General features: G+C 41.2%; 1 protein-coding gene across 9 annotated transcripts in view; it reads left to right on the forward strand.

Annotated features, from left to right (window-relative positions):
- INPP4A (inositol polyphosphate-4-phosphatase type I A) overlaps window positions 1-25257 on the forward strand; it is a 52715-nt gene that overhangs the window by 18373 nt on the left and 9085 nt on the right. For 5 of the 9 annotated variants that reach the window (XM_088521643.1, XM_088521699.1, XM_088521762.1 and 2 more), the window contains 11 exons: window positions 527-710; window positions 1942-2160; window positions 3802-3940; window positions 7033-7065; window positions 10472-10644; window positions 11936-12059; window positions 12529-12655; window positions 16186-16326; window positions 17508-17605; window positions 20424-20536; window positions 20963-21117. In XM_088521643.1, coding sequence (XP_088377769.1) covers window positions 527-710; window positions 1942-2160; window positions 3802-3940; window positions 7033-7065; window positions 10472-10644; window positions 11936-12059; window positions 12529-12655; window positions 16186-16326; window positions 17508-17605; window positions 20424-20536; window positions 20963-21117 — 1506 coding nt within the window. Of the gene's footprint in view, window positions 1-526; window positions 711-1941; window positions 2161-3801; window positions 4070-7032; window positions 7066-10471; window positions 10645-11935; window positions 12060-12528; window positions 12656-16185; window positions 16327-17507; window positions 17606-20423; window positions 20537-20962; window positions 21118-25257 lie in introns of all 9 variants that reach the window. The other 4 variants (XM_088521438.1, XM_088521509.1, XM_088521572.1 and 1 more) reach the window with 1 other exon arrangement.

Consider the following 25257-nt stretch of genomic DNA (forward strand, 5'->3'; position numbering starts at 1 on the left):
AAGGTTGCTTTTGTTGATACAGCTCAAATTAAGCCTGCAACAGGGAAAAGTGCCTAACATCAGAAGGCGTTTCTAGCAATACAGCAGTGTCTGCACAAGGACTTGAGGCAGTGTTTCTGTGTTGGGCAGAGCGCAGATCTTCTTTCCACAATGCTAACGGGTAGTTTATATACCCAGCCTCAGTGGACATCCATGTGGTAAGGAGAGGTAGAGTGGGGCAAACTGTCCACAAACACAATGTTTCCATCTGTGGTGGAAAATCACGTTCTTCCCAGCAAAACTGACCCTCTAGGATAGGAGCCCGGCCCTCAGTCACCTGGCATAGTGAATTTGCATCTGACTGCTCCTGGTAAAGGCAGAGAGGCTCTAGGGTCGTGTTCCTGCTGTGCAATTGCCCACTGGCCTTTCACTGTTGATTGCTATCGTAGGTGATTTTTTGTTGTCTGCCATTAATTCCCCAGCATGCCGCTGTAGCGTGTATATGCCCAGATCAATTTTCCCCCTAAAATCATTCCTTCTCTTTCAGCACTTCCACAAGCTCCCAGTCTATAATCTACATCCCACAGGACATCATTAGAGCAAAGGAAATCATTGCACAAATCAACACCCTGAAAACTCAAGTCAGTTACTATGCGGAAAGGCTCTCAAGAGCTGCCAAGGATAGATCAGCTAATGGTCTTGAAAGAACGCTTGCCATCCTGGCAGACAAGGTAGGAGAATAATATGCCCCCAAAGTACAGCATATTCTGTAGCACACTGTGTTTTTTTAATCTCTCTTTCTTTAGTGAGTTTTCCTGAAACATTTATTTTACCATGTACAGTAATATATTGTACCACACAGAGTCTTAAAAAACAGGAAAATCAGATCAGCCTTTTGAATTCACTGCATTTATTGGAGTTTTCTCCTACCCTTCACACCTATCTGCCTCTGCCTTCTCTTGAGAGTGGAGAGCCAAGAGTTGTAAAAGTGTCCTCTGCTATCCTCTATTCAGTCATCATATTCCAGAAATGAGCATTCCTTATTTTCTTTCATCCCCCTTTCTTTATAACCATTTTTTTCTTTTATGTCTCTATTAAGCATCTGAACACAATCTTCCACTGCAGTTGAACACAACCTTATTTACAGGGGCACAAAGCAAACAGGTGACCTCTTCTGTCTACAAAGGAGATCTGAGCTTTCTAAATAGTAGTAATAGCAGCTATGTATGTTCAACCATCTTGCCATAAGTTGACCCAGGTGAGGGGATACGTATTCAGCTTCCTGGAGTGCAAAAAATGTGATCACCTATAGGTGTATTAGTCGTTATAATATTCATTCTAAATGAATACAACAATTTATTGTGCAGCAATGTGCAATTAATCTGTGGGAAAAGTAGCAGCCGGGTAGTAGTATAACTTAGTACAGGCTTGTTTTTTTTTTTTTTTTAGACATATAGATTAATTGGATTCTTAATCACGTAACTTACAGAAATCCTGTAATATATAACCACTAAATATGACAAGGAACATGCTGCACTGGTTAGGAGAGTATGTCTTTAGCCTTTCTCTTGAGACTTCCTTGCTATTGACACTGGGCGGTAGAGGTTAAAAATTGGTTTGTCTGCTGTGGAACTTCTGGGTATTGTAAGACAAAACATCTCCACATTGTTTTAACCTTACATCCAATGGAGAATGGCATGCTAAAAAACATGTTGAGAATTGCAGGTTTATTAGTGAATTTTTCAATAAGAGGCTAAAACAGTTGCATGACCTTTGGAAATCGTATCCTTTGTAGTTTGACATCTTATATATCTTTCTAAGGTATGCTATAAAATGATTTTAAAGACATCTCAGACACTGCTTAAGGATGGTTATTTTATTTTAAAAAGAAGAGATGTACAAAAAAAATGCATACAGAATGATGGAAATGTTTTAAATTGTGGGGATTTTATTGCTTTTTAGACCCGGCAACTTGTCACAGTCTGTGACTGCAAGCTGTTGGCAAATTCAATACATGGACTGAATGCTGCAAGGCCAGATTACATAGCTTCCAAGGCTTCCCCAACCTCTGGGGAAGGGGAACAAGTGATGCTGAGGAATGACCAAGACACACTTGTGGCCAGATGGACAGGAAGAAATAGTCGATCTTCTTTGCAGGTGGATTGGCACGAAGAGGAATGGGTAGGTTTGCTCAGGAGAGTGATGAATGTTTTCTTCTTTTCAGTTTCTAGCTGCTGTGTTCTTTACTTTGTAAGCTCTATAACTGCTCATCAGAGATGCGAAGGATACGTATTTTGGAGCACATTATTATGTGTCTTAGTCATCTACTAGAGATACTGGTAAACTAGAAAAGTCAAGCCTTAATAAATAATTCTGTGTCTCTGGAACAACAGAGATGGTTACTTTTGTTCCAAGGGAAAATAAACAGATTTTAAAGCAAACAACTGAGGATCGTACTACAAGGGGCTCTTAGACTTCACCAAAATAAACACATTTTGTGTGTGTTAGCTGTACAATGCAACTTTGCAAACTTTTCTCCTGTTTTATTTCCTGACCTAAATATTTTAGAACTTACCATCTATCTCTATTTTGTTAAAAACAACTTTTTAAAACTGTTTGCACTAAGGATTTAAATGTTTTTCCACTCAACTCTGCCAATTTAAATAAGAATTGGCCTGTGTTAAGTACTGTCATTTGTAATAAAAACAGAAATGAACTAGATTTCAAAAAATAGTCCAGATTAATTAGAACAGTTATTAATTTTATGAACTATCAATGTAGAAATGGAATCCAGTTTATTTGTAAAATAGATCCTCGCACGATCTAATTGTTTTGATGTGCTTTAATTTACAGTCAGAATGAGATACTAATAAAGTCAGTTCAGTTGATTAGATGCTAATATTGCTGTACAGTAATTTTGTTACTGGCAGAGTTATATTGGAAAATAATTACTATGTAATCTTTTTCATCTATCAATAGTGGTTTTACTATTAAGTTAGTACAATGGAGTTATTTTTTATACAATGCAGACTTGATACCTAGATCATTCCAAGTCTTTATAATAATTTCAGAAGTCTTTTGAATAGTTTTAATTAATGTTTCTATGATGTACTGTATTTTTTATTCCTTCATCTCAGTTCCTTTGACTGGAGCTACAAAAGCAGCATTTACCTTTATAGAAATAGTAGCTTTAAAATATTGACCAAAGAGACCAGCACTGTGTAAATAAAAGTGGTCATTGCCTTCTCCCCTCATACTTCTAAAATTAGCTAAAACTTCTCTTGCTTACTTAATTAGCTTACTTCTGGGCCCACCTATGCTTGGGAGGGAATGCTGTGCCCTCTTCTGCATTCCTAGCCTTGAGAAGAATGGGAGACATCCTCTTCTACAAACATTTTGACAGGATAAAAGGCTCAGGATTGCTGAATTCTAATCACTCTGGGCACTAAGGAAATACATCTTTAAAGGAGAAAAGTCAGCAAAAGTGAGGAAATGTTTCCCAGTCAAGCATAAGTTTCAAAAATAGAAATTGAAGCCCTTTAGAAATTGCAATAGTGAATCATGGGTTAAAGAAACATGTAGAATTGTTCAGCAAATTTAATTTTAACATAGCTCTTCAGTTTATCACGTGACACCTCTACATGTTGATGTGCTCATATATTTATATATACAGAGTTTGTGTGTGCACAAATGTAGCCACAAGAGCCCAGAAGCAACTTTGCTTAGAATCACGCCAGGAAATGTATGTGCCAAGGGATTTGTTGCCCACTGTCTCTTTCCTTTCTTAAAAAAAAGTTGAGAAGAAAATGTTTTTCTTTCAAGGAGAAGGTGTGGTTGAATGTTGACAAAAGTCTGGAGTGTATTATACAGAGGGTGGACAAACTCCTCCAGAAGGAGCGCTTGCAGAGCGACAGCTGCGAAGACGTTTTCCAGTGCGACACCAGCTGCACGAGTAAGAAAGGTAATCGGGACACTCGCGCCTACTGGATAAATCCAGAAGACTTAAGTGAGATCTCCTCTCCACCTTCATCATCCTCACCAGCACCTCCATCCACACCACCTTGTGCATGCCATGCTCTCAGAAACACACGTGCGTATGCCCAGCGTGCCCCCCGCTGCCGCGCTCCCGCCGCGCGCTCGCCGCCTCCCCAGCCCGCTGCCTCCTCCCGCAGGGCCTCGCTGCCGAGCGCGGGCTCCAGCAGAGAGGGCTGGCGCCAGCAGCCACGAGGCCTCTTGCTTGGGCAGGGATCCTGCTCCAGCTGGAGTTGCTCCTCTCGATGCCGCAGGGGTTCCACCTTCCCTGGTGGCCCTGGGGTTTCTCTGGGGGCTCCTGTTGCAATCGAGGCTTAGAACAGGGAACCTCTATAGAGGGTTAAATAAAACGTGGAAGAAATGCAGGCACCACTGCAGCAGTAACAGTCCCAGCTGGGCTGCCAAAGGGTAGGAGGATCACCAGGCAGGCCGCTAGACTGAGCAAAACTTGGATGAACTTCCTGGAGTTTTAAGCAGATATTAACCCAAATTGTCAAAACTGTGCTGCTGAAGCGCTTGATTAGTTAGATCTCATATAGCTGGAAGGTAGGAATTGGCACTGCAAGTTTGCAGTGGAATAATCCTGTCAAAATCTGAGGTCATGACGGTACTGAGGAGAATCCAGGTGCATAATGCCAGGAGCCTGCGAATGAGAGGGATCCTTACCAGTTTAGGTTGATAGTTTTGCAGCCTAGCATTATATTTCAAAATTATGTCATGTCCATATATACACATTTGGCTTATTCTCCCATTCTTTGCTTTAAGAAATTGTCACGGTCCCTATCATTTCCCATTTAATAGAACAGTTTAACTCTAGAAAGAGAGATTTCTGCTTTCATTTACTTATTCCTGCTCTGTTTTAATCATTTCATGGCTCTTCCTTCCTCCCATATGTCTGTGACTTCATGTCCATTCACCTCAACATCGCAGTAAAATTGGAAGGCAGTACCTTAACGGAAAAAGAAAAAATGGAAAAAAAAGAAAAGAAAACAAGAGGGAGGTTAAAAGAAATGTTTAGATACTATTTAGTATGGCTTTGTACCTCTGTTGCTTTTGATTTGCTTAATATTCTAAATGACTGTGGTTTCCAAGGTTAGGCTGATATTTTGGGATATTATAAAGAAATAGGGGGGAAAAGTCTTGTTTCAGAATGTGTCCTCTATTAATATTTATGCCTAGGTTGTGTTTTACCAGTTTGTCAGCTTTAAATGTGCTATCTGCTTTTATGAAGTTTTATGTACATTTACACAAAGTTTTATCAGTAAACTTCAATGCACTTTCATATCAACAATAGCAAGTTTTGAATTTTTAATATTATAAAAAGAATAGGAAAAATGTCTGTGGTGAGTGGTATCAGAAGCTTTTCCCAAGGCAATTCCATGCTAAAAGCATCTTTAAACAATCTCTTTTTTTCTTTCAAAATTTACACAGAATTTTCAGTCAAAATTTTACCTCTGCTCTGGATCTCACTTATGTCATACCAAAGAGGAATTAGCTGCATTAGTTACGTTCCCTCCCATGCCTCTGAAACAGGAAAAATAATCCCTTTTAATCCACAGAACTTGACAAATTAAACCAAGACATGTATCAAGCTTTAAAGTTGAGTGGTTGCCACGTCCCACTATGACTGAAGTTTAAGGACTAGACTGGAAGTCTTAAGCACTATCAACCAAAGCCTTGCCTGAACAGAGCTTAAAAAATCCTCAAGAGGGAATTCTGTTTCTTAGGTATCTGATGCAAGACATTTTTTCTAGTTGTTTTTGACAGAGGAACAGCTTCAATGTTATAAGAAAACATGAATTCATTGAAATCAATTGGAATTTTTCCCTCAAATTCATTTCTTTTTCTCCACCCCAAAAGCTGCTATCACTCTCCACAGCTGATCTTACAAATAACTGAAAAAAAGCTTGTCCATTCTCTAGGTTTAGATGCCAAAATTTTAACATTTTTCTTGTGATCTGTTCAAAGAAGTAGCGCTTTATTAATCGACATTTTGTCAGATGAACAAATGAATAGATAAGCAGCCAAAACTTTGTTTGAATGCAATGTTAAAAAATAAAAGCAAACAAGATAAAGCATAATCCTATATACTTCCAGAGTTGGTCAGAGATGCAGTAAAATGCTACTGAAGGACTTTAAAAGCCCTCTTTAGTGGTGAATGTTTCAAAAAGAGATACTGCCTAAAATAGAGAGGAGACTTAAGATTTTTTTTCTTTTTATTTTCATTATAGACTCAGATATTCATTATGAAAATGTATTTTCTTTAATGAATACTTAGGGTATTAACAGGTTGTCTTTAGGCTTATAATTGAATTTGTTATTTTCTGCTGTTATTTTCAAATCTGTGATTCCATTGACCAGTGAATCTAGATATGAATGCAAGGGACATTCAAATCTGCTAGCTTAAGAAATGGCTGTGCTTCAATGCAAGATGTGTTGCAGCGAGGTGTATTGTCCTTCTACATTTTGCCCTGCACCGTAGCTATTTTCATCTGACAAACTGTTCCTACCACCGAAGTGAGTGTGAAGCTGTCACGAGCTTCGCTGGGGAGGTTTGAGCTTTTAACACACCGTGCAGTGCGGGTGTTAACTGTCTCAGAAATTGTACAGCAGAAAATTGTCTAAAATAGCAAAATGCTGATGCTCTCGCAGCGTGAGGCACCTTGTTTTCCGTTAAGCACAGGAGCACGTTGAACTTACTGCTAGTCTTTTGCTATTCCGTTTAGCTGCCTTATTGCCAGCTTATTTTGTAATTGCACTAAGCCAGTGGTTCTCAAACGGGGCTTGTGATCGCTGGGGATTGGCAGCGCTGCGGGGCCATCCCCGGGGAGCCGCCGTGGCCCCATCCCGACGACCCCGTGCTCGGGGATGGTGGCGTGGGGGGACAGCCCGGGGCCAGGGACTGGCTCTGCTAAGCTGCAGCTTGCTCCAAGATGCCCAGCCCCGAGCGTTTGAGTTGCTGATGTTCAGAGTGTGTTGCTGCTCCCTAATCATGCATGTTGCCCCTCCATTTCTGTGCAGATTGCAGCCCCGCTCCGGAGGAATCCGGCCCAGGTATGTGCGTTCATGGCTTCCGCTTCTTCCGAGAACGGCAGGTTTTTGTTTGTACCCAAACCACCCAACAAGGGCCTTGCTGATGACACTGACCCTTACGGAACGGTAAACGCGCTGCAGCATCGTGTGGTTTGCCTGGGCGCACTGGGAAGCTGTAATTTCCCAAATACCAGTGCAATAGGGTGTCCGGTAAGCGCTGGTCACTCAGTTTTCCTGTCTGAACATCAGAGAACATTTGTTGCTGTTCTCTCCGGTTGACACATGTGAATAAACTCATGTGGGAGGCAACATTTAGAGCTTGCTCCCGGTGTCGGTGAAGCCTGCGGGAGGCTGATGTGAAGGTGTTTTCAGACATGCCCTTTCACATGTCCTGGAGAAGCTGCTTTCCAAATGAGGCTTCGAACATGGAGCAGCCACCAGGGCTGAGGGAAACCCACGTGGCCTACGTAGGCACCAGGCAAGCTTCAGGTTTCAGAAGGCTCAGTTAAGAATTTGACCAAACTGTTCACCTTCCTCCTTCTCTCCCTGTAGTTCCTCACACTGTTGTGATACTTACAAGGTCTGAACACCTCAGTAACACCACTCATTCCTAGCTAGATGGCTGTAATTTTTCCAGTCTGAGATTAGTTTAGTCAGAGCTGTGTGAAGGTTTAATTTGAGGATGGTTTCAGCAGGGGCCTCCTGGGTTTAGCAAAGCCACTGGGCTTTGCCCTCACAACCTAAACACTGAAAGACTCAAGATACCTGGTCCAGGCTCTGGAATCCAGTTATTACAATATTTTTGCTGTTCTGGAGAAGAAAGACTCTTATCAAAAATAAAACCTTTTCCCACATATATGTTAAGATCTCTGATTTATAGAGAGAGGCTCCACTATGTGACTTGATAGGCCTTCAAAGCACCTCTTTTTTATTTTCTTTTTTTACATGCAACATGTCAAAGTGTGCCTTAAAATATGGTTTTACTCAGCGCTGCTCATAAGAAAAGCAGAAACGACTTCCAGAGCCAAGCCTGACCCTTATTTACCAAACAGAGTTCAGCTGCAGCTGTTAGAGAGGAGCCTGTAGGATGTGTCTCTTGCCATGCAACGTGTGTCTATAAAACACACAAAGCTAATGACAGACTTCCTGCTGGTTTGTACCGTGCCAGCTTTTAAATGTGCAGTAACTTTCAACATGAACTAGAGACCTCTGATAAAAATGGGATTTATGTCCAAAATGTATCCCAAGCTGGCCTGGGGACAGCCTCCAGCTGTTGTAAATCTGCAGCAATTCCGTCTATCCCCATTGATGTGAGGCCCTAAACCAACTTCCTCTATCTATGGATTTGCCTAGTAGAGTCAATAATAGTTTAAAAATATTCTGATCCTGAAATAAAACACAAGAATGGAGCTCAGAATAGATTTCTCCTTAGAGTGCTCGTGGTGGTTGAAAGTGCCACTGGTTAATTTTATAGAACATGCGCTTGCAGAAATAAAGGTCTCCGAAGGAGATTAATGAGACAGAGTAAGGAAGGAAAAGCCCAGTGAACATGAACACAGAGAGCCCTTATATTTAAAAGCTGTTACTTGAATGTGCCACCCTGATTGGAACATTTGGGGGTGATTTCTTTTATTCCTGATTCCTGTTAATGGCAGCTACCAGGCCTGAGCACGGGACTTGGACTAGATGATCTCCAGAGGTCCCAGCCAATCTCACCTCTTCTGTGATTTGGTGCTACTTTAGGATTGCCATACCTTTTAAACAAAGTATTGCCAAGCACCCTACGATTTTAAATCATCATGGAGTTACTTAAGTATATACACATATGAATATCCAGGCAAGTGAATGATGATGTGCCAGATCTCTTCAATTTTTTTGTCACTCATCCCTGCATAGCAAAGCTCTTAAGTGCAATAAGAGAAACACTTCATTAGTATCATCTGTGTTTTGCTTTCATAGTGTTCACAGGTCCATGTTATGACATTTATTTTATTTTGAGAGGAAAGTATTTAATAGAATATAAAAGATAGGCCATAATTCTTTGTTCTTTTGATGTTTCCTGCACTCTTAAGTAAGCTGATGAAGCAGAGCCAAATAACTTCCCCTTTATCTAGTTTATGAGATTGTCTCTCTGCCGCATAGAACAAAAGCAAGGACAGTGCTGTGAATCTTGTCGGTTATGTTTCTGCTAGCAGACTTCCAAAGTTCCCCGCTTTGGATGGTTATCAAAGAAACGGGTGTTATTACTGGCTCTTAGCCCTGCCTTTCAGTTGAAGTTGTGAACAGCTTCCTCTCAGGCCTGGTGTGACCCCATGCTCAGGGGTTCAGCTCTGTGCATGGCCCCTTTCTCAGTACAGCCATCCAGGCTGGTGCAACTCCTGTTGGAGAGCTCTGGTGCTTCTCCCTAATGAAACACATTGTCCTTCCCTCCAAAGGGAAGTGTCCTGGTTTAGCCTTACATGAAAGAGGGCAGAACCAAAACACTGTTCTGTCCTCTCCTTATGCTGCAGAGAAAACTTTTCACATGCTTGTGAAAATGTATTTAAAAAATTGGTGGCCAGCTAAGACAGAAGGTGAAAGAAGGCTGGAAAGGAAATGAGCTAGTGGGGCATTTCAAGGCAGAGCCTTCTCTTTAGGGAGAGTTAACAGTGCAGTGCTTGAGGTGCTGAAATAGGGCTCTAGCAACCCAATTTCTTTTCGTTGTCCCCAGTCATACTGGGGCACGTCTCATATGTCTCAGTGGGAGTCCAGCCCCTACAGCTTCCAAGGATCTGACTAGTGCCCGTCTGGGCCCCTGCACGTTTATACTGGCTAGCTCTAAGCCTTCTAAGCCACTGGGCAGATGGAGGACACTTAAAAGAGAGGGAACATGAATTCATACCTATCTACCCTTACAATTAGCGTGCTGCAAATGAGAAATGAACCTTGCTGAGGTGCTGTGGAAGGATAAATAATTTTAAGATAGTGAGGCAGTTAAACAATATTATCATGAGTCCACAAAATTTCAGAGACAGGAGTATCTGGAAGAAATCTCATTGACAGAGGTGGCCAGAAAGATGGATCCTCCATGCTGTGTTCCTGCACTGTGAAAGGGTGTGTTTGAACATGCACACACATTTATATACCCTTGTGTGTACAGATATGCCTCTTCCTGTTATGCTTTCCAAACAGCTATTGTATGGCCTGTTCTGGGAATCAAATCTGAGAGCTATTACATGGCTGGGAAATTCTTAACAACCTTCTAGAGTCGAAGTCTGCATGTTTTCCTCCTTTGAGGAAGGAAACAAGTAGGGATTCACCAGACAGCCAGAGTAAAACAAGCACTAAGTGTAGATCATTTTGCTTTAACTTGCAACAGAAGATTTTATCTTAATATGTGTGTGTTTCAAAGTACTTCGAGTGACATTAATTTCATTTTTCCACCCAGGTGAATGGAGCGAGGCTCTTTACCCCTTGCTGACGACACTCACGGACTGTGTAGCCATGATGAGTGACAAGGCCAAGAAAGCCATGGTCTTTTTATTGATGCAGGACAGTGCTCCAACGATAGGGCTCTGCCTGAGCCTTCAGTATCGCAGGGACGTTGTCTTCTGCCAAACTGTAAGCAAAGAAGTTTGCATGGTCTGATTACACTCAGACCTGTGCTGGGATTTTATGAAGTATGGCAGATGTCTGCAGAATTTTTCTGAGCTAATTTTACCCTGAGGTTGAACACTGTGATCTCCTCTCACAGACTGTGCTGTGCTGTTATTACTGTTCACTTTCATGTGTTTGGGAACTGGGAAACAGTGAAAATAATGCTGTATACAGAAACAACCTTTGCTTCCCGATGCCACTGATCCAAAGCCAGAAGTGTGAAAGAGAAAGGAGGGGGGAAAAAAACCTATAGGCAGAAAGTGTACTCCCACACTTATATTTGCATAAGGAAAGCCATTAGGACCTTTAATACCTAAGGAGAGAATTCCAGCCCCAAGGAGAGGAATAGGTGCTGGAATTTTATTAAAGTCCTTTTTCGAGACCTGTTGGGATCTCTTTTGTGTCAGCTACTCACTAGGAGATGTCTGGAGGCAACTTCCATGCTTTTTCTGCCCACTGTATTTCTTCAGCTTGTCTTTTGTCCTGTGCAAACATTTCATATAATAAGAATCAATGCCTTGTTTATTTATTTCAAACAGTTAATCTCTTGTACATTGTCTGGTAGAACAGTTGTCCCAAACTGTAGTTTCTCATAGAGATAAATGCAGATAATTTTTCCATACTCAGCCCACTTCACAGATAATTTTGTTTAACTGAGTGCTTTGGCTGTGTTTACTCATCATGAAGATCAGAAAGCCCAAATTACAAGACTTAATCTCAGCATCAGGGCCTTGTTCTGAATGTTTCATAACACTTCAGAGTTCAAATCTTTATGTAATACAAACAGCCATTGCCTTTTTAAAGCATTCTGAAAATGTCATTTTAAAAACAATAATTTAATCATGCTATCAAAATTCTTGGCTTTGAACTAGTTGTGTTGCTTTCCCATCTGCAACTGTAACTAAAACATTTTTTCAGAGACTTGTAATTCTCCAATTGTGGATTCTAGTACAAGTGGTTATGTCAAGAAAACAAGTATATGTGAGATCAACAGCAGTCCCACCTTGGAAGAGCGTTGCAATTTGAAGCCATAATGAGTCAAGCCAGTGCTCTTAATCAGATTTTAAGAGTGTTTTGATTCTTGTTAGCTGGTTTTCTCACTCCAACTGCGAGGAAAAAGAAGAGAACCACTTAAAGGAAAAGAGCATCAATCTGACAGATTTTTATGGCATCTCTTATATACAGGGTTGTTTCCATTTGGGACTGAAGAGCTTTTTGTCCTGCATTATTTCACTCTTGTCTGTCTTTCCTACAGCTGACAGCCCTTATTTGTGGTTTCATTATCAAGCTGAGGAACTGCCTACACGATGATGGATTTCTGAGGCAACTCTATACCATCGGCTTGCTGGCGCAGTTTGAGAGCCTGCTGAGCACTTATGGTAAAGACACAGAGCAAGTGGGTGATAGCGGCTGTGAGTCACCAAATTCTGCTTTAAATTGGCTGCACCAGAAGATGACTGTATGGGACGGTCTGCAGCTCAGCTACAAAACAATTTCGAAAGCAGAAATGCAAAACTGGAGTAGTTAATTAGCAAACAAATAGCAATTCAGAATTCTTCTGATTTAGTTGGCTTTAAAAAAATAAAGTATACTTACCTTATAGTAAGTGCAAGGGTTGGATATGCGAAGTAATTGGTGTTCTCTCCCCTTCACAAAGTGAAGTGATGCACACAGTGAATCAGAACCCTGTCTGCAGTGAGGCAGATGCCAATCAAGGTAGAGGACTGGGCTCCATACCCTTCTCACCCACAGAGATCCTTCATGAGAGCAGAGGTCTGCAGTCCTAGGAGATGGAGAAGGAAAAGTTGTTTGTAATAATTTTGATTGTCTTTTTCCACCTTGATTTAGGTGAGGAGCTGGCAATGCTGGAGGACATGAGTTTGGGAATAATGGACTTAAGGAATGTAACCTTTAAAGTAACTCAGGCCACGTCAAGTACATGTACTGATATGCTGCCAGTCATCACTGGAAATCGGTAAAAATAGAAATGGGGGCAGGATGTGGGGGAAGAGGGTGGGACTGGAGAAAAGAGAAGCATTGATGTCGTACCTGAAACTCAAGTGAATAATGTGCTTCTCGGTCACACTGTTTTTTTTTTCCCTCTGAACTGTAGAGAGGTATTTTGGAGCTGATATTTTCATTTTTGCCCGTGTTTCATTTTACAGGGAGCTAAACTGAAAAGGGGTGTATGGAAAAGCTAAAACTGTAGCAGTTTGGTTTTATGAGTAGGTATCCCACATTCATAAACCAGAAGTGTTCAGTCTGCTCTGGGGGACCTGTGCTGTTCTTACATTCCAGACTGACTCTTGAGCCTGATCTCGCACCTGAGAGGTTCCCTGATGTTCAGTTGATCAGTGCTTTATTGTGTGCAGTTGGCTGAGGGGTAGCACTGCAGGACATGGAGCGCGTTAGTCGACGCTGGGGCAAGGCCTGCTGAGCATCAGTTTCTAAACTATCAGGGCTGACCTGTGTATTTAACTTGTGGATGCTTGTGAAGCACCGAGCCGCTCCCCATTTTGGCTACCTCTTTGTAGAGGGGGATTCAAAGTTTGAGTTTAAAAGCCAGCTTTTTTTTTTTTTAAAGTCTGTTTGAAGTGTTGAACGATCATGAGGCCTCACGTGAAGCAGAGTGGGAGGGACGTGGTGCAGCTTTACTGTGGTGGGAGGCTTTTGCAACAGATGGAGTAGGGCTCGTGTGCAGGCCCCGCTGGTGAGCCTGCCGATCAGCTGCTTTCTGCCTAATGCTGACAGGCTCTGCGAGAGACTGCAGCCCTGGGGCAGCTCTGGGTGACAGATACAGAATCACAGAATCCCAGAATGGTTAAGGTTGGAAGGGACCTCTAGAGATCATCTAGTCCAATCCCCCTGCACACGCAGAGTCACCTAGAGCACGTGGCACAGGACTGCGTCCAAGTGGGTTTTGAAGATCTCCAGAGAAGGAGACTCCACAACCTCCCTGGGCAGCCTGTTCCAGTGCTCTGTCACCCTCACAGGAAAGTAGTTCTTCCTCATATGGAGATTAAACTTCCTATGTTTCATCTTAAACCATTACCCCTTGTCCTGTCACTGGCCACCACCGAGAAGAGCCTGGCCCCATCCTCCCTACAGTCACCCCTCAGGTATTTGAAGCTGTTGATCAAATCTCCTCTCAGCCTTCTCTTCTCCAGACTAAACAGGCCCAGCTCGCTTAGTCTTTCCTCATATGATAGATGCTCCAGTCCCTTAATCATCTTAATGGCTCTAGACTGCACCCTCTCTAGAAGCTCCACGTCCCTCTTGTACTGGGGAGCCCAGAACTGCACCCAGTACTCCAGGCCTCACCAGAGCTGAGTAGAGAGGCAGGATCACCTCCCTCGACCTGCTGGTAATGCTCCTCCTGATGCAGGCCAGGATCCCATTGGCCTTCTTGGCCACGAGGGCACATTGCTGACTCATGATTAACCTGTTGTCAACCAGGACTCACAAATCCCTCCACGGAGCTGCTTTCCAGCAGGTCAGCCCCTAATCTGTACTGGTACCTGGGGTTATTCCTCCCAGGTGCAGGACCCTGCACTTGTCCTTGTTGAACTTCATGAGGTTCCTCTCTGCCCAACTCTCCAGCCTGTCTAGGTCTCTCTGAATGGCAGCACAGCCCTCTGGAGTGTCGGCCACTCCTCCCAGTTTGGTGTCATCTGCAAACGTGCTGAGAGTGCACTCTGTGCCCTCGTCCAAGTCATTGATGAACAAGTTGAAGAGCACCGGGCCCAGTACCGACTCCTGCGGGACACCATTGCCCACAGGCCTCCAACTAGACTCAGCCCCATTTATTACCACCCTCTGGGCTCTGCCATCCAGCCAGCCCTCAGTCCACCTCACTGTCCACTCTTCCAGTCCACAGTTCCTGAGCTTTTCTATGAGGATGTTACGAGAGATGGTGTCAAAAGCCTTGCTGAAATCAAGGTAGACAACATTCAGCCAGGCTTTCGACACCGTCTCCCATAACATCCTCCAGGGTTTTAGATCTGACTTCCTGAGGAAACAAGGCTTATTGGATCACAGTGTGCCAAGCGCCGCTGAAGCGCTGCCCCAATTCGTCCACGTCTTGGGAAAGAGCTACAATGCTCAAAGCTAAATATGTTCAGAGTAACTTAATTTTAAGTTCAGCTGCAATGGGAAGTGCCCTGGCTGAAGGAGAGCTGCGATGTGATGTTCACATTGCAGCAATTGCTGAGACTTTTGTGCATGGCTGAGAGCTGACCGAAAACCCCTTCCAAAGAAAAGCTTTAGATAACACTTGCAGTCAAGTACAGGATACAAATCAGTAGAAAACCAGACTTCATTAGTTTCAGAGTTTCAGGTCCCAAAGTGCTGCTGAGATAGTACTTATTACTTTTCTCTCTAGATTTTACTCTAGAAAGGAAGAAAAATGATAATTATTTTTGTGGAAACTATCGGAGGCTGTAGATTTAGAGGTGAAAACAAGTTTTTGCTCTTAGACATAATGCAAGATATGTACTGCTATATTTTTCCTTCATCCCATGCAAATGGGTCACAGATCAATTTTGATTATATTGCTATATGACTCTCAGAGCTCGTATGGTACTTGAGGGATTTTTTAAGTGCCTTGTGAGAAGAAAAATGAACATAGGAAAGTCGCATTGTAGGGACTGCAACATAACAGCAAGGTACTGCTGCGAGTGGCTTAATGCAGAGCACACAGACCACAATAACTTATGTCTGGGAAAGCCCTCAGCCTGCAGCAGAGGTAAAGTAGTATCATTTACTTTAGTCTGCAGTGTTGTTACAGGTTGAGGTAAGTTGCATTACTTTGCATTGGCCATGAGATAGAGCATGTACATCTTTGCTGTAGCTCAGCTGACCCAAGGTAACCTGTTGGGCTCCAGGAACAGGTTTGTAGGTCGGAGCCACAAGTTTCCAGGTCAGCACTTTTGTTGGCTCCCTCTTCAATTTATGCGTGGGTCATTGCCCCTACCCTTCAGCTCATAAATACCAGCCCTACTTGTATCCAAAAACACTTCCGTCCTGGCGCATGCATCATCACCTATGCATACTGAAAACTTTTGCATCTATTTTTTGTTTTAAATCTTCTTTTAAATCTTCTTCTTTCTTTAAAAAAATCTTAATCTTTCAAATCTTTTATCATTTTTTAACCCTACTCTTCTACTTTTGATGAGGTGGGGGCATACCAAAATTTGCTTGTTCTCATCACATTGCAGAGCATTAATGGGGAAAGCAAATTCAACTTTTATCAGGAAACTGGGAGATCTGATTGAAACACCCATGAGGACATAAAAAGAATGTTGTAGGCTGTTGCTTGTTTGTTTTTAAACTAGTATAGATTTTCTGACGATGATCAAGCTCTGGCAGTACTTTAAAGGCTTGGATTTTGACTGATACTTATTATACTTATTATATGTATATTTTTATTTTATATTTTTATCATAAAAAACACATTGTCATAGTGTTGCTTTCTGTGCTGCATGTCTAATAGTTGTTTCTTTGCAGCGATGGTTTTAACGTGAGGATCCCTTTGCCAAGCGCCTTGTTTGACTTGCTGCCGCGGGAGATTCAGAGCGGGATGTTGCTGAGGGTGCAGCCTGTGCTTTTCAACGTGGGGATCAATGAGCAGCAAACCCTCGCAGAGAAGTAGGTATTGAGTTGTGCAAGCTCAGCCTTAAGGGCAGTTCCACAGCCTTCAGTTCTGGTGGAAGTGTCTCTGTGAGATTGCACTGTGGCATTACTAAATGATTCATTTTCTCTCTCAATGCAAGAACAAGCACTGTCAAATGAAGCTGTCAGGTTTCAATCAAGCAAAAGGAGATTCCTCTACACACAGCATGTATCTGTAGAGCTCTGTACCTCATGGCTTTGTGCCTAGTTAAGGCTTATGTGGTTCAGAAGTGGTGTTATGAAAGAGGACATGTATCATGGGCTACTTAACACCACTGTATCTTTGCCCTCTTGGGTTTGTGCTCTTCCCTAGGCTGTCACAATCTGCTGGGTTACATGGACCTTCCTTCAGTTTAGCCCGCAGTTGCAGTACTGATGTAATGCAACTGTAAAGCTGAAAAATGTAATTATACAATTATACTTGTTAGTGAAGCTGTTCAGTTCCAGGAGAGCTACGAGAGCTTCCCTCTGTTATGGCTTTATCCTGCCTGTAAGGAATACAGTGGCAGACTGCCGCTGTCCTGGAGAACTCCAGGGATGCCCGAAGTGTTGGGGCACCAGCCTTGCTACCTGGCTGGAGTGTGTAGTCATCTAAAATGATGGGTATCAAAACAAGGGTGTTGCAGGAGTTCATGTTTTTCTCTATTGTCTGTAAGAGACAAATGTTCTTATATGAGTTGAATCATAGCATTGCTGACAATACTTATGTTGATGTTTTATCCTTCCTAGACCCGCTTTTCTTATTCACGTGTCTGAAATCAAAGTTCTTGATCCTGCCTACTGGTGTTCTGCTTGTTACTTGCCAACAAATGGATCCAGCACTTCTACTCTTAAAAATTTGAATTTTTGCAAATGCCAAATAGATGAAATTTAATATTGATAGAAAGATACAGAAAAAAAAGTACTTCAAGTACTAATTTCTGTAAGATTTTCCTTTCTGCCTTTGCACTGTTCGCACACTCACGCAGCTTCTTTTTCCAGAATGATTTACCACAACTCTTTTCTGTTACACTTTCTTCTGCATTTGAATGTTTAGGGATTTCGTGAGATGAATCTTTAAACTGTGTTCTGGTAGTCAGATTGCCGGGTTAAGTTGTTTCTAAGAAAATGGGAAAGACTACCTTGGCCTTAACTGTTCCCTTCCTTACCTTTTAAAGGTTTGGAGACACGTCGCTGCAAGAAGTAATTAACATGGAAAGTTTAGTCCGGTTGAATTCATATTTTGAACAGTTCAAAGAAGTTTTGCCTGATGATTGTAAGTATTCAGTAACTAATTGCAAATTTGGTCGAAGAGCAATGCAGGCTGATATTTTGTTTGTTTGTTTGCTTCAAGTGAATTACTAAAATGTTGATGATAAGCCAGTATAGTGACTCCAAGAACTGATGCAGCTCTATTTTCACACATTAGTACTAAGTAGAGCAGGTTCAAGTTGGTTTAAGTCTTATTCTGATGATCTTTTTTTTTTTTTTTAATTTACTCTTGCATCTTTTGCTAAGAGGTTCTATATACTGTATAAACGGGCAGCTAGGCAGTTACTGAAGACATAACAGTGACTGGCTGTAACAACAGCACTTTCACCTCCATTTTTTGGTACTGGTCTCTGTGCTTGTGGTGACCTGTACAGAGAGCAAATGCCATTTTGTAAGAGCTTCTGCTTTTCTTTTGAAGCTTCTGTCAAACTGTAGCATCTGCAGCCGAGAAGACAAGTATCTGGAAAAGCTACAAAAGCTGCAGGTCTGAATTTTAGTGTTTTTATGGAAAGTTTTTACTCCTTCATGTTTACTCTTGAAGCAGTGGCATAAATGCATTGCATGTGACCACAAAAAAATGTTTAGACTGCATAAATTCATTATTATTAGTATCAATCTCTTCTTGTAAGCTAAATTTATGGGTTCCAAAGTTGCAGTTCTGTTGGAGAAATACAAATGCAGCAGCATGCAGTGGGACCGAGCTGTCAGGCAGAACGCTCTCTGGGGCCCTTTGGGGGAGATGTGTTGTTACACTTCCAGTTATCCTGGATTTTTTTGCTGCAACTGAGAGCAGAACTTATCTTCCTCCTACGAGGCCTTGACTATCCACAATTCCTTGTCTGAAATTTTAGCTGCAAAAATTTAACAGTTTTTTATTACTTAGTAGTCTGGCATCAGACTTTCTTGTAACCTTCAAAAGTTAATCAATTTACAGCATTTTTTTTTGTTTCGTTCTGCTGTTCTCACTGTTCCTTCATTGTCTCTCTGTCCATGTAGACCTACATAATACTTCCTGTTTAGTTGCTTTCTATTTTCCCATCTTTGTCTTTTCTTCTTTTGTTATTGCAGCCTCTTCCCTCAACTCTTAGCCTCTTATTTTCATCTAGTCTTGTTAACTTTTGCCTTTTCCCTTGAGTTTTTTTTTTAACCTTACAGTCTGTTTCTGTTTTCTGTCCTGTCATTTGTTTCTTCTGTCTTCATTTCTGCCTTCATGACTTTTTTGAACTCTATTTGAGCTTTGTAGTTGTCCTCCTCTACTTTCGAAGAGCTCTGCTGCCACTACTTTGAGCTTCTCTTTTGCCAGTATCACGTACTCCTTATACCAGAGGCTTTTCTTCAAGTAACTTGAAGTTCTGCATAAGAATACAGTGCAGAATTGGGCAGGTCAAGCTATCAGGCAGTTTCATGGTAAAACAAGAGAATCTTGTGTCCACCTTGCCCTTACCCCCTTGTTTCCAGCTGGACAAGCCTGGGGCTGTGCTTATCATAAGGCAGGTCTGAGGGTAGGTACATTTTGTACCTTTTCTGTGGCAATTTTTAAGAAGTACAAAGTGAAACAATTTCCATGAACATGCAGAATAATGTTTTCTTTAACTGTAAAGAAGGTGGTTGGTATGATCAGCCAGAGGTATAGCCCAAGTACAGGCGAAAGGCATTCATGTACTTTCAGTCTGGGACCTATTTGGCCTGAAAAGACAAAATGGGTCACTCTAAGCAGCAAGAGGCCAGTGAGGTATTGGCTGGCAGCTTGTAGAAAATGTTTCCTCCCTGAAAAAGAGACGGGGAAAGCTGATATCTGACCTACTGTCCTTTCTCTGAAAGCGTTGCGCTCTCAACTCTCCGCCCTGCAGGATTTCAAAGTGAGTTACTGCCTGTGGCTAAGACAAGATACAATGTTCCACTATATCTGCTTGTCTTCAGAAATATTTGAGATGATTTGATATTTCTGTTGCAGGCATTATTTTTTCTGTAGGTGTAGAGTTCAAGCCACCTAGGCTAGGCAAAATTTTGCTCACATATTATTTGCTGTGAGAAGAGATACAGTCCAAAAATAAAAGCCTGCAGATCATGCCTTTTTTTTTTTTCTTCTCCTATCACAGTCTCTTTTTAACAGTCCATACCACCTTATTTATCCACCCGCTGCTTTAGGTGATACCCTCTGTAGTCATCTCCTTTAAAAAAAATAAGGGCCTGTTCAGTACCTGGTACTGAGCACTTTGGTGCATGTGAAAGAGATGCCATGTAACCCTTTGAACACATGAGGATTAGATGACTGCTGAGGGCTTTTGGGGGAAAAAAAAAAAAAACTTTTAAATTCCTTCAAATAATTTTTTTCTGCTTAATGAAATATTGATAAAGAGCAGCAGTGCAGGGGCCTGTTGGAGAGAGTGCTGCTTGTAACTGAGGACTGGCCAGCTTGCAAATTCGAGGTTGAAAATGTGAGCATATAAAATGGTATCTTAAGAGTTTCTGTGGAGACCTGAATGAAGTCCTATCACTTGGGAGGGGAATAATATGGGCAGCTAGATGTTCCCATAACGTTCCAATGTGTGTGAATGCAAGGGTGCCTGTGGCGTTATTAAACCAGTCTTGCTCTCTCTATTCCCTGTGTTACTCTAGAGCTCTCAGAGCCCCTGAAGGTTTAAGTACCCTGGATGCACATTTCCAATTGAGTTTAGTAAAACTTGAGTTAGAATTAGCTGTTTTTAAGCTAAATGTCATTGTTTCCAAATAGTAGATAGGAACACATTTCTTGCAGCATATTTTTATGAAAGTGTTGAATACTAATAAATAATTGGTCTTGGTTTTGTTTGTTTTTATAGGTCTACCTCGATCTCGTAGTCAGACATGCCTGCCTGAACTGTTAAGATTTTTGGGACAAAATGTACATGCAAGGAAAAATAAGAATGTTGATATCCTTTGGCAAGCTGCTGAGGTATTTATTAATCAAAGCACCATTGCATAGTTCAGTCAGTCTTCTGTATTTATAAATGTGCTGCATTTTCCCTTTTTAAAGGGAAACTCATGTTTTCAAGATTCTTTATTTCTTTCCCTACATCCTGGAAATACTGCCAGGGTAAACCTTCTCCAAGGTGAGAGCATTACCTCATAAATACTGTAAAGACTTTTAGTTTGATCTTATTGGCTGGGAAGATAAAATGAAAGAAAATGCATTTTTCAAATCAGCGTTTTCCCCACAACAACCGCTGCAATGAAGTGCTGCTGTCCCCAGGTTGACAACTTCTGACATCAGAGCCCTACACAACATTTGTGTCTCTCCAGGGAAGAGGCGTGCAGGTGTGTGCTCTGCCAGGGGGTTATGCGTGAGGAAGGAATGATGGATTGTCTGTCCCGTTTCCAGGTGTGCCGCAGACTGAACGGTGTTCGTTTTACAAGCTGTAAAAGTGCCAAGGACAGGACAGCCATGTCCGTCACCCTAGAGCAGTGTTTGATCCTACAGCATGAACATGGTATGGCTCCCCAGGTCTTCACCCAGGCTCTGGAGTGTATGAGGAGGTAAGAGTTTGACTGCAGTCATTTATTCCTAAATCAAGAACCATGCAAACTGCAGATGAGTAGTGCCAGTAGTGAGAGTCTCTGTTTCTATTTAAAAAAAAAGGAAAATAAAACCAGAAAACTGCAAAATTGACTGCTAGACTTCATCCCTCGTAATATAAAACATACTAGTGCATGCAATTAAAGTTGATTGCTGCCAGAGTTGCATTAAGTAGGCTTCAGTTTTCAAGAGTGAAGTGGAAGTTTTCAGAGACGCATGTAAAAATACATTTTCGGTTAGTGCTGAGCTGAGAGAACAGGAAGCTGGAGCTCCTTTGAAAGTCAGCTAATGATGGAAGTTACATTAGCTGACAGAGCACTGGGTTTCTTAGCCTTAGGTCAGGCAGGTTTCTGCAGCTGCAGTTTGCACTGGTTCACCACGTGTGTCCTCTAGCAGTGAAACACTTTGCTCACTGGGCAAACTGTCAGTATGAGTGTTTCACGATACAGCAGCCAAACCCCATCACAACGTGTCAGTGTGCTGTTGTCGTATCAACAGAATGATGTTCTGTATTCTGAAGCAGCAGACATGTTTGCAGAATTAAATACTGTACTAAAAAAATCTGTTTACTGTTGTTCAATGCCTTGTTTCAAGCACTGCTGGAAAACTCCGTAACTCACATACCAAAAGAAAGGATAAGAAATCTGGTTTTAGTCTTTATCAATGTAGTTCAACAATGCTGTTCAGTCCTGTTTTTCAACATTCACTCTTACCAAATGTACTGTACTGTGTGTCTTCTCACTAAATTCTCTAGAGTGTTCAATTCTCTTATCCTTTCTGTATGTTTTTGCTGTTTGACCCTTTCTAACTCATCAGTTGCCTAGAAGGACATTGTCTTACACAGTAGCACTAAGTGTCATACACTAATAACCTGTTTCCACTTCTACATTTAATTAGATGTCATTAGACTATTTTTATCTTTTTGCTGCACTTTCTGCTGCATTGTTACACAGTAAGTACAGTATATGAAAGCTCTATGTTCAAACACCAGTTAAACCATAGTATTAGAACTTAAGATATCTTGAAACAGCTTTGTGAGGGAGAAGATACTAGCTTAAAATGGAACTGAGTGTCAAATAACTCATTGTTTAAATTATGTGAGTTACTTCACTTAGATATCCGAAAGAAAAAAAGCTCTGTCGCACAATTTTATTAAGTGATTTCTTTTATAAGAGTAGAAACTGAGAAAGTTTAATAATAATAAATCTCACTATTTCTTTAAATTAGCTGCTAATTTATTAATTTTTTAATTCCATCACGGTCACAGAAGTTAATAACAGTATTGTTTTGGGCCTTCCAACCATCAATATAATGCAACGCAGTATCACGTTTACACAAGAAACACATTCCTTTATGTCGACCTACATCAGGATATTGAAAGAGGACTGTTTTTAACCAGTGCCTCTAGCTAGGGTGTTCCAGCAACATCAGGGACTTGCTACAGTAGGTGAAAGACCTGTCATTCTCCTCTTCTGTCACATCTTTGATAGAGAGACCATGAAGAACTGCCTAGTTCTGCCTAGTGCCTCAACTTTCACTGCTCTTTGGAGTAGATTTTTAGGAGTGTGGAGTAGTGATTTATTTGTTTATTTAATATTCTCCAGTTCTGCTCATGACAAATGGCAAGAATTAACAATGCTTAGAGAGAGAGATAGGATTACTGAACAACAATGTAGGAGCCCAGCTCCACCCAAAGCCATTTTAACATGAACAGAATAACCTGATCTAAATAGCAGACGGGGAAGGAGTTAGTTGCAAATTAATTTTTGGTCATTAGAAAAACTGGGTTTGTTTGTTTGTTTACTTGGATCTTTGATTTTTGCAATTGTGCAAGGAAGGGAAGGCTTGAAGCCTTCTGAAATCTTTTGAACAGCTGAAACAAGCTGTTTCTGGCAAGAAAGTAGTCCAAGTATTTCACCTCTTCATTCTAGTCAAGGAAAGCATTTTTGCCTTTTTGAAAGCATTTTGGAAGTGTTCTTGAAGACTGAAGGAAGAACACTCTTCTTCCATGTCATCTTCATTTTCAGAAGGATTAGTTCCCATTTATTCTGCTCAGGGACGTCCTCTTCCTCCTAGTCTCGTGATAATTACCCATCTTCTGAGTGAGCATGGACATTAGAGAGAGACCACTAAGTCTCAATAGTAGATTTTTGTAGAAATTCATAGGTACAATTTCACAGCTTTCATCTTAGAAATAAGTCTTCTATTGGAATAAACTCACTTTTCTGCAAAGCAGTCACAGCTTTTCGGTCCCCGGTGAAATATTTTCCATTTACTCACAGCCTGTAAATATTAAAAAAACATGACAGTATATCTGGAAGTTCAAGCTATACCAAAAAAGACCATCTGGCTAATAAAACCAGCTATCTCAGTAGTCATAGTCCAGCTGGGTCCCACATCCTTTTCCATCTCAGTTGTGCCACAAGAACCATCACTCCTTCATCTTTCTTCTCCTGCCAGAGTACTGTCTGGTGAGATTTGCCAGCAGAGCTGTTGGTGTGAAGGTACTCTTATCCTCTTGCAATCAAAACCACCTTCTTTACAAAACCATTTTCTTTACATTTTTAAAATAAATTTTCAGGAAACCAATTAGGCAGTGGTCACACAAGGAATTCAGCCAGCCAAGGAGGGAAGCTAACTCTGACTGGGCTCTTGAAGAGCCCCTGAAAGCAGTAATTTTTTTTAGCTGTTACGCTGGTGACTGGAAAAAAAAATCAAATTATAAAGCCCTGGCAGTCACGTTTTGGTATGGCCACTCACTGAAATGAAATAGCCCTGGTGGAAAGCTTGCTTGGATTTTTTCACTTAAGAAAACATTTAGGGAAATGGATCAAGGTTTGTTTTCTGGTTTTAATAAAATGCACTTCTGAGTTCAGCCAAGATAGAGAAGACTTCTTGAACTTTGGGAAGCAAAACACTGCTGTTTTTTTTGTTCTTTAAGTAAATTTACAGTTCATCTAATACATAAAGCTTTTCCTGCTGTTCTGTGAACTTAGAGGATCTGTTTGTCCCTTCTTGTACTCCATGTGCGTTGCCAGTGAGAAAATAGGAATGGTAACTACATCTATATTTTACTGCTGTGTAAAGGATGTGAAAACAAGCAGTGTTAGAATCAGGGAATGCATATTCAGTTCTTAGATTGTTCATCTGTTCTTGGATTTTAGTAGCCTCTTCTTTAATGTGCCTTTCTATGAGAAATAGCGAAATGCACAACACTGACACTGCAACATTAATTTTTGAGTAAAGACACATTCAGCATCTAGCTCATTTTGACTTTTTGATGTACAACACCTAAATATTCTCTCAAGCATATGTTTAATATACAGTATATTTTTACATGCTCAAAGATCCCTTACTTGTTTTCCTAATGACTATGACTGTGGCTCTTTCTAGTCTTTGAACTTTAGACAAAAGCTTTTTACATATTTTTTTTCTTTAGGAGGGCAGGAAGAATAGATTTAAAATCCTCAATAAGCAAGAGATGCTTATATATTTATTTAAAACATTTAAAGAATACTTTTCTGCTTAGAGGATGAAAATTCTTTGAAATTAAACAGTTTTTTGCCATACCGTGAGCTCAATGACGGCATGATTGCTGCACTGTTCAACCACACAGTTCTTGCGGCTACTTTTTTTCTGAATATAAGGCAGCATATGTTTTAACACCTTTGGAAGGCATTGGGTTTCTTTAACTTTTGTCCAGCGACCAAATTTCAGCATTAATTTGCATGAGTAAGATGGGTTGGCAGGGAATTTTATTCTTTTCTTTACCCTGGTCCTTCTGTAGACCCAGTCTTCCCATGAATGTTTCTTTTGAGAAAGTGTGTGCACTTTGGTATTTCCAAATTTCTACTTTTTCCTGTGTGGAAGCATCTGCATAGGCCAAGAGTGTCAGGGAAAGCCCTTTCCAGCCCTTGAGAGAGTGTCTCCATCCACACTGTACGTATGTCTATGGGTATGTCTTCAAGTGCAACCAACTATTGTGATACTAATTTAATGTGTTGTCTCCTCCGGTTGTCTTAGTCTGCATTTTTCTATTCTCTCCATAACGCCTTCCTGCCATTTTAAGTCCTCCGTGTTTTACTTCCGTATTTATATCC

The sequence above is a fragment of the Tinamus guttatus genome, unplaced genomic scaffold (assembly GCF_059628265.1).
Source record: "Tinamus guttatus ecotype Peru unplaced genomic scaffold, ASM5962826v1 Tinamus_guttatus_pri_ptg000002l, whole genome shotgun sequence".
In the NCBI taxonomy this organism is placed as follows: Eukaryota; Metazoa; Chordata; class Aves; order Tinamiformes; family Tinamidae; genus Tinamus; species Tinamus guttatus.